This window comes from Schistocerca nitens, chromosome 8 (assembly GCF_023898315.1).
Source record: "Schistocerca nitens isolate TAMUIC-IGC-003100 chromosome 8, iqSchNite1.1, whole genome shotgun sequence".
Classification (NCBI taxonomy): domain Eukaryota; kingdom Metazoa; phylum Arthropoda; class Insecta; order Orthoptera; family Acrididae; genus Schistocerca; species Schistocerca nitens.
Genome location: NC_064621.1, coordinates 483,002,578 through 483,015,449, shown reverse-complemented (window position 1 = coordinate 483,015,449; position 12,872 = coordinate 483,002,578). Strand labels below are relative to the sequence as shown.

Below are 12,872 nucleotides of genomic sequence, written 5' to 3'. Positions count from 1 at the left end.
TGCTGGAATGACATCCTGGAACTTCCAGAATGCAATGATAACAACATGGAAAAGATTGCTACTCACCATACAGAGACGGCATTGAGACCTAGAGAAGCAAAATGAAAGAGATTGCTACAAATATTTCAGCTTCTGGATAGTCCTTCAGAAGTGGAAAACTCATTCATCTTCACACAGTACACACATGGCCACTGCCTCCAGTCACTAAGGCCTGTCTGGGGCTGTCTGAAGTGAGCAGCAGTGTAGCTGGGGTGGGTAATGGGGATAAGAAAGAGATGGGGTAGAGAGGGAGAGGGGTAGCAAGGTAGCGGTGGGGGAAGTTGCTAGCGCTGCTTGTGGGAGTGTGCAGGTACATGGTGGGGACAGAGTAGGGCTGGTAGGAGTAGCGTGAGGAGGCTGTACTAGGTGGAGCGGTGGGGGGGGCGGGGGAGGGGGGGAGAAGAGTAAAGGATAAGTGCATTGGTGGGATAGAAGGCGTGTGTGGATTGGGAATAGAGAAGTGGATAGGGAGGCGGAGGGCAGGGACTAGCTAAAATGGAGACCAGGGGGATTATGGGTACAAAGGATACGTTGTAGGGAGAGTTCTCACCTGCACAGGCGAGAAAAGCTGTTGTTGGTGGGATAAATCCAGATGATACAGGCTGTAAAGTAGTCATTAAAGAAAGTTACAGTTGGCCATGGTGACCAGGAATAAGCTAGTGGGTTTGGTGTCAGTCAGGCATTGGAAGAGTTAGTGTCCAACAGGGGCAATGCTATGGATGTTGGGGTGTTAGTGTAGCGGGAGGTGGCATTGATAGTAGCAAGCAGGGTTTCGGGTGGTAAAGGATAAGGAATTGTGGGAGGGTCACTAAAGGAAATGGTTGGTTTCTTTTATTTAGGAGGGTAGGTTGTGGGTAATAGGCTGAAGATTTTGGTACACAAGGACAAAGACAGTGTCTGTGGGGGCACAGTAACCAGCCACCATTGGATGTCTTGGGTGGTAGGGTTTTTGTACTTTAGGAAGCATATACAAGGTAGGAGTGTAAGGAGTGTTGGTAGTGAAGAAGGAGACAGACTCAGGGCAGATGTTCTGGGATGCACGTAATCCTGCTGGATTTCTGGAGGGGGTCACTGTAGCTTGGCTTGTAGATGGGTGTACCTGACAGCTGGCCAAGTCCCTCAGTCAGGTAATTCCTGAGGTTTATAAACATGGTGGTGAATCTCTCTCAGCAGGTATAACAATCAAAACAATCAATTATTGATGAAATTATTTAATTGTATGAATATAATAGAGGGAAACATTTCACGTGGGGAAAATATATCTAAAAACAAAGATGATGTGACTTACCAAACGAAAGAGCTGGCAGGTCGATAGACACACAAACAAACACAAACATACACACAAAATTCAAGCTTTCGCCACCAACGGTTGCTTCATCAGGAAAGAGGGAAGGAGAGGGAAAGACGAAAGGATGTGGGTTTTAAGGGAGAGGGTAAGGAGTCATTCCAATCCCGGTAGCGGAAAGACCTACCTTAGGGGGGAAAAAGGACAGGTATACACTCGCGCGCACACACACACACATATCCATCTGCACATACACAGACACAAGCAGACACAAATGTTAGGAACAGTGTGCAACAAAGTACTTATGGCACAGAAAGGTACAGGAAAACACATTAAAAAACATGATTGTGAAGGTAGGTAATGTGATAAATTTGAAGAGCCAGGAATTATTACATTGGTGGTGAAAAATTTCGGACATGAGATGAAGAATGTGGAACATGAGACACTCTGCCTACAATCTGTTTGGGAATGTAGCCCTAAAAAGAGAGAAAAGTAAGAAAGGAATAGATTAATTAGTAATGTAATATAATAGAGAATAGGAACAGAGGGAAACAGCACTGAGTTATGGAATGGAATGGAAGTGAAGCCATTATGCAAAATCAAACAAAGGAACATCCAGGATGGAATAACAATAATATGGGAAAGATAACATTGGTACTCACCACGTAGAGAAGGCACTGAGTTGCAGATGGGTATAATGAAAAAGATTTGCTAGAAATATTTCAGCTTTTGGACAAAGTCCTCCTTCAGAAATAGAAAATTCACGCATACTCCCTCAAGAACAAGTGTCAAGGGGCTGAGGGAGAAGGATAACATGGTGGGGGTGGGAGAAGATGCTAGTGCTGCCTGTGGGAGTGTGCAGGGTGTGGTGGGGACAAGTTAGGGCTGCTAGGTGCAGTGTGTGGGGGCTCTACTTGGAGGGGAAAGGAGAGGAGAGGAAAGGACTATGTAGATGCAGTGTTAGTATATAAAGCATTTGTGTACTGGAAAGGGAATAGGAAATGAAGTAGGGAGGTAAACAACATAGATTAGTGAAGGTTGAGACCATGAGGGTTACAGGAACAAAAGACATCTTGTAGGAAATAGGACCACAGAATAGGATGGCTAATGAACAGGTTAGCATAAGATGGTTTTATGGGTGTGTCCATTTCTGTACAGCTGATTTGTTTGTAGGTGATGCCTTGTGAGGATATAGTTGGTCATGATGACAAGGAAAAAGGTATTAGGTTTCGAGTGACATGGCTGTGTCATTTCCATAGTTTGGCAGTGGCCATTCAAGTGGACATACAGCTTGTTAGATATCATACCCATTAATAGTGCAACACAGTGGTTGCAGCTAACTTGGTAGACCATGTGGTTGCTGTCACAGGTGGCCCTGCGTTTGATGGTGTAGGAGATGCCAGTGACAGGAATTAAGTAGGTGGTAGTGGGAGGATGTATGGGACAGGTCTTGAATATGTCTATTGCAGGGATGTGAGCCTGGAGGCAAGGAGTTGGGACCAAAGGTGGAGTAGGGTTGGACTAGGATTTGCATAGGATGTGTAGGCAATGTAGTACCACAGTGTGAGGGATGCAGAGGATATTTATCATTTCAGGGCCCAGTGAGAGGTAGTCAAAACCCTGGCAGAGAATGTGATACATGTCCTCCAGTTCTGGGTGGTACTGAGTCATGAAAGGAGTGCTCCTTTGTGGCTGGACAGTGGTTATGTGGGGGATGATAGGTGACTAGTGAGACAATGCATGGAAGACCTATTTCTTGAGAAAGATGGGAGGGTAGGTAATTTTTGGCTTGTGGAGGTCTCAGTGAGACTCTAGACATATTTGTAGAGGGACTGCTTGTAACTATAGATGTGTCAACCATGGGTAGCTATGTTGTATGGAAGGGGACTTTTTGATGTGGAATGTGTGACAGTATGAAAGTGGAGGTATTGTTGGTCGTTGGCAGTTTTGATGTGTATTGAGGTACTGATGTAGCTGCCCATGAGGTGGAGATTGATGTAAAGTAAAGTGGCTTGTTGTGCTGAGAAGGACTAGGTGAACAAGTGGGGAAGAAAGTGTTGGCGTACTGGAGAAATGTGTAAGGCTGTCATCACCCTCAGTCCATTATGAACATGTCCTCAATGAATCTGAACCAGGCGAGAGGTTTGGGAAGTCGGGGAAGGATTCCTCTAGATGGTCAGTGAATAGGTTGATATAGGATAGTGCCATAGGAGTGCCCATTTCTGTAACACAGATTTGTTTGTAGGTGATGCCTTCAGAGGGAAAGTTGGTCCTGGGATTAGGAAGAAGGTAGTAGGTTTTGAGTTAGTGAGACATTGGGAAAGATACTGTTCAATAGCAGCAAGGCCATGGTCGTTCAGAACATTAATGTGGAGCAAGGTGGCATCAACGGCAACAAATAGGGCACTGTCTGGTAATGGAACAGGAACTGTGGAGTCGGTGAACAAAATGATTGGTGTCTTTTTTGTAGGAGTTTATGTAGCGGGTAATAGGCTGAAAAACTTGGTCCAAAAGGGCAGAGAGATTCTCTCTCTGGGGGCACAGTAACCAAGCAGGAAGTTATGGGACAACATAGCAGTCACCTCAGTACTGCATACAACAGTGAAAATGATAAAAGGGAAGCTGCTTGTGAGAAGGTGTCATTGCTGTAAATTGTTGACAAATAATTGACAGAAAATTTCAATGTGTATTAATTTTATCCTGGCAGAAGGCTGAATGAGTTATTTTCTGTAAAGATTTTTGCCTTGCTCTATTTATGTTCTAAAGTTTCTTCTTCTGAGACCTTTTCCTGGGCTGATTAAACAAATCAAGTTATGAAAGAAAAACAGTCCAACATTGAAGCATTTAAGGTTGCTCAACATCTGCTCTTGGCAAAAAATGTGTGTTTTCCGTTGGTAGTATCATTGAAGAGAATCTGTAGCATCAGTCATTACAGTGGTATTTGATCAGCAGACATCACCAATTTATTATGTAAGCATTCGTATCAGAATGATTTGCAGTTTGTGTGGATACAATACCATTTAACCATTGATTAAACAACTTAGCACTTATTGTTGCTGTTGGTTATTAATGGATTTGATTATGGAAAATGAAATGGGCATTTGATATTGCAGTTGGTGAAAAACATGATATCTGTAATTTGACTCTGAGACAAAGTGGTTCAGTATCTAGAGCTTCATATTTTGTTGTGCTTTGTTGACTCATATTAAAGAATTACTGATTCGTTGTGTTGATAATGTTGCTAGTTGAGGCTTCCAGTTGTGCCATACTGTGGTATGAAACCAGACCCATTATTTCGTGTAGAATTCTCCAACCTCGTCGGCTGCCTGCCCAGACTGACTGTGCTAGTTGGCATATTCTCCAGTTATTCATATGGGGTTTTGATTTAATAGGGTTATCATTTAGTATTCTTGTGCTAGTTAGCTGATTGACTATTTTGTTTCCTCCTGAAATATTGTTAAATGATTTTTTTGCTATCCCCCCCCCCCCCCCCCCCCAATTAAATGTGGTCTTAGTCATACATTATTGGGAAATATTTTGTTGTAACATACAAGTTTTTAAGCTTGTTTATTAAATAAATATATGTATATTATGCGCTGCATTGTGCATTATTTGGAGTGAGACATAAATATTACCAACAGGTTTGTTGTCTTTGCCCTGCTGATACCATTTGTGCACCGTGAAGGAGGTCTTGGCCAGCAAGCTCGTGATGCCCTGTTGCTGTGCATGGCATTGTCAGCAACTGATGATAATGTTGCCTCATACATCTCGACTCGTTCAAATGTGTGTCCGGTAAGCAGAAAAAAAAATAACAACAAATATACAGTTTCTGGTATAGTGGGAAAATAGACTTTTGTACCATGTCTAGCATTTTATGTATTTGTGTGTGTGTGTGTGTGTGTGTGTGTGTGTGTGTGTGTGTGTGTGAGAGAGAGAGAGAGAGAGAGAGAGAGAGAGAGAGAAGGAAGGAAAAAATAGCGGTACTGGATTAGAAATCCTTTAAAGGTAATTGATGGAACCAGCATGAGATTAATCATATGATCCATTTAATTCTAATGAGTCGTACTGTTAAATGTTGATTTTGAACCATATTTTTCCCCTTCCTTTCAGGCAATAACCTGAAAATTACAGTAGCTCCAGTGTTATTAGGTTTTTACTATTTCAATGTTTGGACTTGTTTAATGCAGTAAAAAACAAAAAGATTAGACACAATCTGTTAACAATTGTGTGGAAAATAAATTTTTCTTAGTTTCAGTGATTCACATATGGAATTTGTGTGGCATGTTGATGCTACAGAGAAAAAAAAGGAGACAGAAATTCAAAAGAAACCACACAGTGAGAATAATAATAAAATAAAGATACTAAAAGGATCTTGTTAATTTGGGGAACATATTGTAGAAGAAACAAGACATGTTATTTAATGTTTTATTGAAATCTGATGTGTATAATATATGGAAAGCTACTAAATGAAAGAATGACTCTACTTCATGCTAGAGCTTTTCCCTAACAGGTAATAAACTTCACATATCCAGGCTCCATTTAGGCCCTATTGACAGACAGCTGCAGAGAAGCCAGAAGTCCCCTGTCGGCTGCCATTGGAGAGTAGAGCCAGAAATGATGCTGGCATTGACAGGCCCATCACAGGTGGATGCCTGCAGGTGAGGTGGCAGCTGCAGGGGGCACAGATGCCAGAACAGGACCCATGAGGGTCTCCTAGATTGGGGGGACGGGTGGGTCAGGAGCTGGCTGAAGTAGAGAAGATTGTGCTCAGTGTAGGAGTTGGTGGCAAAAACAGCAGTTCAGCCAGGCTGTGCTCACGCAATGGCATGGATCTATAAGAACTCAGAATATGTGTGTGTGTGTCTTGAAAACCTTGGACAAGGCCTTCAGTGTGTCCATTCGACTGAGGGTGGAACAGAGGTGCCCTGACGTAGAGGATATCATGATTCAAGCAAAAATATTGAAAAGCCTGGGAGATGCGAGGGGTTTACTAGTTATTGGGAGCTCCAACGTTAGGCGTATTTGGAGCTGCTTAGGCAGATAGCGTTCAGGGCTGGAAAGGAAGCAATGTGCACTCAATATGTCTGCTGGGGGGCATCACCCAAGATATGGAGGTGGCCTTGCCTAGGGCTATCAGTGTGCAGGTTGCAGTCGTCTGCAAGTTGGGGCTCATGTTGACACCAAATACACCTGTTGCATGGTTTCTGAGTCAATCCTCAGTTTGTGCAGGCGGCTCGCAGAGGTGGTAAAGACTGCTGGCCTTGCACGCAGCGTGCAAGCAGAGCTTTTAATTTGCAGCATCGTTTCCAGAGTTGATCAGGGTCCTTTGTTTTGGAGCAGAGTGAAAGGTCTCAACCAAAGGCTTTGTCAACTCTGTGACAGTCTTGGCTGTAGATTTATAGTCCTGCGTTATCGTGTGGAGATTTGTAGGACTCCCTTTGACAGGTCAGGGATGCACTACACAAAGGAAGTGGGTACTTGGGTAGCAGAGTACTTGCATAGTGCACATGACGGTTATTTAGGCTAGGCAGTTGTTTGAAGTGCTCTAATGAACACTCACCAGTGGATTCACAGCAAGGGAAGTAAAACGTCGTTCAGAATAAAGACACTTTGACCATCATAATTTTATCAGAAAACTGTCGAAGTGTTTGTAATAAAGTATCTGAATATACTGCCCTCCAGTTCTCATGCTCAAATTATTCTTGGGAACGAGAGCTGGCTGACACCTAAAGTGGAATGCTCTGAGATATATAGCGAGTCATTGAATGTACATTGGAAAAAAAGATTAGAGGTTGTAGCAGTGGGAGTGTTGATTGCAGTTGACAAAAATGTTGTCTGTTTAGGTTGAAGTTGAGTGTGACAGTGAAGTCATCTGGTTGCATATAACGGGTGTAGGTGAGACTAAGTTAATAGATGGAGGTTTTTACTGGCCACCTGATTCCGCTCTCACAGTTCTAGAGTTATTCAAAGAAAGTCTATGGTCAAGAGCTCGTAAAGAGCCATATCATGCAATACTAGTTTGAAGCAACTTTAACCTACAGAGTATTGACTGCATGTCATGCAAAATACTTTTAACACACTTTCTGAAAATTGTCTTGAGCATTTAGCTGCGTAGCCCACATACAATGGAAACATCGTAGACCGTGTAGCTACAAATAGGCCAGACATTATCGACAGTGTCAGTATAGAAATGGGGATTAGCGATCATGATGTCATTATAGCAACTATGAGTACAGAACTTAATAAATCAGTTGGGAAGGCTAGGAGAATGTTTCTGCTGGATACCACAGATAAGCAATTATTAACATCTCACTTAGACAGTGAATTGGCATCACTTAGTTACAGTAAGATGGATGTAGAGGAATTATGGGCGCAGTTGAAGCAGATTGTAAATCATAGTGTGGAGAGTTGTGTGCCTAATAAGTGGGTAAAGGATGGAGAAGACCCACCACGGTTTAGTGATGAAATTCAGCAGATGCTGAGATAGCAGAGGCTATTGCACGCTAGGTTCAAAGGGGTATGCACAAGTGACAACAAGTGAAGTTTGGTAGAGATTCATGCGTCTGTGAAAAGATCTACACGCGAAGCATGCAACAACTACTACTGTCATGACATAGCAAAAGATTTGACAGAGAACCCAAGAAAATTATGGTTGTATGTAAAATCGCTAAGCTAGTCCGAGGCTTCCATTGAGTCCCTTGTTAACAAGTCTGGTGTGACATTTGAAGTTAGCAAAATGAAAGCTGAATTTTTAAATTTCATGTTCAAGAAATCATTCACGCAGGAGAACCGTGCAAACCTACCTTCAACAGACATACAAATAAGCATACCTGGCATAGAGAAACAATTGAAAGATTTGAAAACAAATAAATCACTTGGTCAGGATGGAATGCCAGTTCAGTTTTACAGAGTACTCTATGACATTGGCCCCTTAACTAGGTTGCATTTATCCTGAATCTCTTGCCCAGCACAAAGTCCCAAGGAACTGGAAAAAAGTGCAGGTGACTCCAGTATATAAGAAAAGTAAAAGAACGGACCTGCAAAATTACAGACCATTATCCCTAACTTCCGTTTGCTACAGAATCCTTCAACATATTCTCTGTTCAAATATAATAAACTTCCTTGAGACTAAGAAGCTTATGTCTATGAATCAGCATAGCTTTAGAAAGCATGACTCGTGCGAAACTCAGCTTACCCCTTTCTTAGGTGATATACTGAGAACTATGGATGAAGGGCAACAGGCAGATTCCATATTTCTATATTACTAGAAAGCATTTGACATGGCGCCCCATAGCAGGCTGTTAACGAAGGTATGAGCATGTGGAATAAGTTCACAGATATGCCAGTGGCTCAAACTGTTCAGATAATAGGACCCAGTATGTTGTCCTGGACAGTGAGTGTTCATCGGAGACAAGGGTATCGTCAGGAGTGCCCCAGGAAAATGTGATAGGACCACTGTTATTCACTGTATACATAAATGATTTGGTGGACACGGTGGGCAGCAATCTGCGATTGTTTGCTGATGATGCCATGGTGTACAGTAAGGTGTCGAAGTTGAGTGAATGTAGGAAGATACAAAACGACTTAGACAAAATTTTCAGTTGATATGATAAATGGCAGCTAGCCCTAAATGTGGGAAATTGGAATTTAATGTGGATGAGTAGGAAGAACAAACCTGTAATGTTCAGATACAGTATTACTGGTGTCCTGCTTGACACAGTCAAGTAGTTTAAATATCTGGGCGTAGCTTTGCAAAGCAATATGAGGTGGATCCAGCATGTGAAAATTGTGGTAGGGAAGGCAGATGGCTGACTTCAGTTTATTGGGAGAATGTTAGGAAAGAGTGATTCATCTGTAAAAAAGACCGCATTTAGGATATTGTTGCAACCTATTTTTGAATACTGCTAGAATGTTTGGGATCTGTACCAGGTCGGATTGAAGGATAACATCAAAACAATTCAGAGGTCAGGCTGCTAGATTTGTTACTGGTCTGTTCGAACAACATGTAAGTGTTATGAAGATGCTTCGGGAACTCAAATGGGAATCCTTGGAGGGAAGGCAACATTCTTTACGAGAAACACTATTGAGGAAATTTAGAGATCTAGCATCTGAAACTGACTGCCAAACAATTCTATAGCTGCCAACATGCATTGCGTGTAAAGACCACAAAGATAAGATATGAGAAATTAGGGTCCATATGGAGGCGTACAGACAGTCGTTTTTTCCGTACTCTCTTTGTGAGTGGAACAGGAGGGGGAGTGACAAGTAGTGGTGCAGGGTACCCTTCGCCATGCACCATATGGTGGCGTGCCGAGTATCTGTGTAGATGTAGATGTGACTCTTCATAAAATGGCAGCAGTAAATATGCTTCTGACAAATCCAGTTTCGATGAATACTGTCCCACTGCCAATATTGAGTTGACTGTCATTGCTGCAAAGGCCGAGCTTGCCTGTTGGTTTCTTACTAATCACAAATGGTGTAACTGATTGAGTGTACAATATGGGTTCCATGACACCCAATCCTGTCAGCCTATCTAGCTCTTTTACTTGATCATAAAGTGCCAAGGGCACCAACCGGGCACAAAAAGAACAGGGTTGTACTATGGATTTGAGTATGAATATGTGCCACATAATCTGTTGCCTTGTCTAGCCCAGGTAAAAAGAGGATGGAATATTCCTTGCACAGTTAATCCCATTCTTGACAGGACACGAGATCAGCCACTAAATACACCAAATTGGTGACCATGAATCCAAATGTTGTGAAAGTATCCAAGCCAAACAAATTTTCCATAAAGGAACTGTCCATACAGGAATGTCAGTGATTGCACCACTGCCGTGTATGTCGTCTCTGCCATAAATGGCCCAAAAACAGGAATTTGTCCTCGGTGATAACGGACAAGACAGCTTGAAGTAGGAGACAGTGGAGGGGAATGGAGTCACAGTTAAATATTAGTTCGGAAACATATACACTTGCAGTTGAAGGGGTGATCCCTTGATATGCACATTGATGAACAGTTTGTTAGAAACAGTTGCAAAATTGTCACAAGTATGTCTGACCACATTAATGTCCATAGGCTGAGGTCTGAAATCACTGCTAGAGCCTACATCTGTATCTACATTTGCTCTCAGCAAACCACTGTGAAGTGCATGGCAGTTATTAGATTTTCTTCCCATTCCATTCACATATGGAATGTAGGAAGAATGATGGTTTAAATGCCTCTGTGTGTGCTGTAATTAATCTAATCTTGTTCTCACGATCCCTGTGCGAGTGATTGGTAGGGGGTTGTAGTATATTCCTGGAGTCATCATTTAAGGGGACCACACTGTGGTTCACGTAAAAAAAAAAAATCGATTTTCAGTTTTCATCATCTTTCGATAGATTTAGGTTTTATTTAAGTACTCTGAAAAGGATTTTGCTGAAAAAAAATTTTTTTTTGAGCATTTAAAGAGCATTTTCCTACCACGTGGATTTGTTCAATGTAGACAGTGAATACTATCAGAAGTAATTTGTAAATTTTTACAATGTAGACAGTGTGGTGAGTCACAGAGTGTGAAAATTTGTGAGAGTGCCAGGGGGAGAAAAGGCCTAGCAATTGCTTTGGATTAAATTTGCACTAAACGCTCAACTGTGATTTCATTTATGAGTTCTTCAAAACCAGATGCAAGTGGCCCTTATGAAATCCATACAACATTAGTTTATGCCTTACAATCCATTGGCAAGGGCATGGCTGCAGGGAGAACATATTGTTCAGTGATGAACTTACATCAGCCACAAAATAAATTTGAAAAACTGACTGCCATATTAGAGAAAGTTGCATGTGAGGTCAGTGAGGAAAGCATGAAACTGGCTGCTAGGGAAGCAGTGGAAGAAAATGATGGATGTTCGGATATTGCAGTTGCACTTGATGGAAGTTGGCAGAAAAGAGGACATACTTCTCTGAATGGAGTAGTGACTGCCACGAGTGTAGACACCAGTAAAGTGTTAGATGCGGAGACAATGTCTAAATATTGCAAATGTTGTCAATGAACATAAAGAACACAACTGTGTGGCTAATTTTAGAGGAACAAGTGGTGGTATGGAAGTTCATGGAGTACAACAAATATCTCATTGTTCTGTAGAAACAAGAGGCGTATGGTACACCAAATATTTGGGCGATGGTGACAGTAAGGCATACAATAATGTGGTGAACTCTAAGCCATATGAGATGCCATTATTAGCAAAATAGAATGTGTAGACCATGTTCAAAAACATTTGGGAACAAGGCTGAGAAAACTAACTGTTGATATGAGAGGAAAATATTAGAAGATGGAAAATTGTTGACCAGACAGGGTCGGTTAACTAAAACTGAAATAGAAAACTTGCAGGTATACTATGGACAGGCAATTAGGAGAAATAAAGAAAATCTGTAGGCAATGAAGAGAGATGTTTGGGCCATATTCTTCCATAAAGTCCTCTTCTGATGATAAGCCATGTCATGGATTGTGTCCATCAGGAGAAAATTTGTGGTGCAAATACAATAGGGCTCGGGCAACTGGAGAATCTTATTCTCACCAGCATTCTCTTCCTGCTGCTGTTACTACAGCAATTAAATCTATTTTCAGAGACTTGGCTCATCCTGACCTTCTAAGGAAATGTCTGCATGGGCAGACACAGAACCCAAATGAATGTTTCAACAACATAATTTGGAACCGCCTTCCTAAAACTGCATTTGTAGGCATTCATACAATGAAACTAGAAGTTCGTGATGCTGTTATTACATTCAATTGTGGTAATATTGGAAAGTGTTGGGTACTGAAAAAGCTGGGAATTAATCCTGGTGAAAATATGATCAGTGGGCTGCAACATTGCGATAAAATGAGGATAGCCAATGCAGACAGGTCTGCATCTAATGTGGCCAAGAAAGCAAGACAAACATCCAGGAAGGTGAAAAAGAAGCTGGAAGACCTGCTAGAGGCGAAAGAAGGGCCATCATATGCAGCAGGACAGTTTTAATTAACTGTAAGTAACAAATTTCAAAAGTTTTTTTCTTTAAACTCAATTTCCCGCAAACACAAATGTTCAGTACATATGCCCCATTATATCAGAAACTATCAAATAAAAATGAATGAAATTTTTATAGACTCTGCATAACATAAAAAGCCACCTCTGGTACTACATTCATTAATATTCCCCCATTAGGAAGTACACAAAAAATATTTTCTGCAAAAAAAAAAAAAAAAAAAAAAAACACAATATTTTTTGTTAATAAATTTAAAAAAGTATTTCTTAAAAACTATAAAATGGATGAAGTAGGTTTTAGCATAGTTGACTATTAGCATCATGTAACATACAGTAAAAATATTAAGGTCCTGCATCAAATAGTTTTTTCAGAAATGGGTCAAATACTTGCCTAAATTAACATGGGTTAGATAGGCAGGGTGTGGTCCTCTTAAAACCAGCTGAAACTTTGTAAGTAGACTTTCTCAGGATAGTTTCCATTAATCTTCAAGATTCTGCCAGATCGATTTATTCAGTATCTCATTGGCACTCTCCCACAGGTCGAATAAAC

The 12,872-nt window shown here is 41.4% G+C and overlaps 1 protein-coding gene across 2 annotated transcripts in view; it reads left to right on the top strand.

The window, feature by feature from the left end:
• LOC126198669 (FHIP family protein AGAP011705-like) overlaps positions 1 to 12,872 on the top strand; it is a 214,754-nt gene that overhangs the window by 52,821 nt on the left and 149,061 nt on the right. For both annotated transcript variants that reach the window (XM_049935157.1, XM_049935158.1), the window contains exon 5: positions 4,966 to 5,116. In XM_049935157.1, the coding sequence (XP_049791114.1) occupies positions 4,966 to 5,116 (151 nt within the window). The remainder of the gene's footprint in view (positions 1 to 4,965; positions 5,117 to 12,872) is intronic.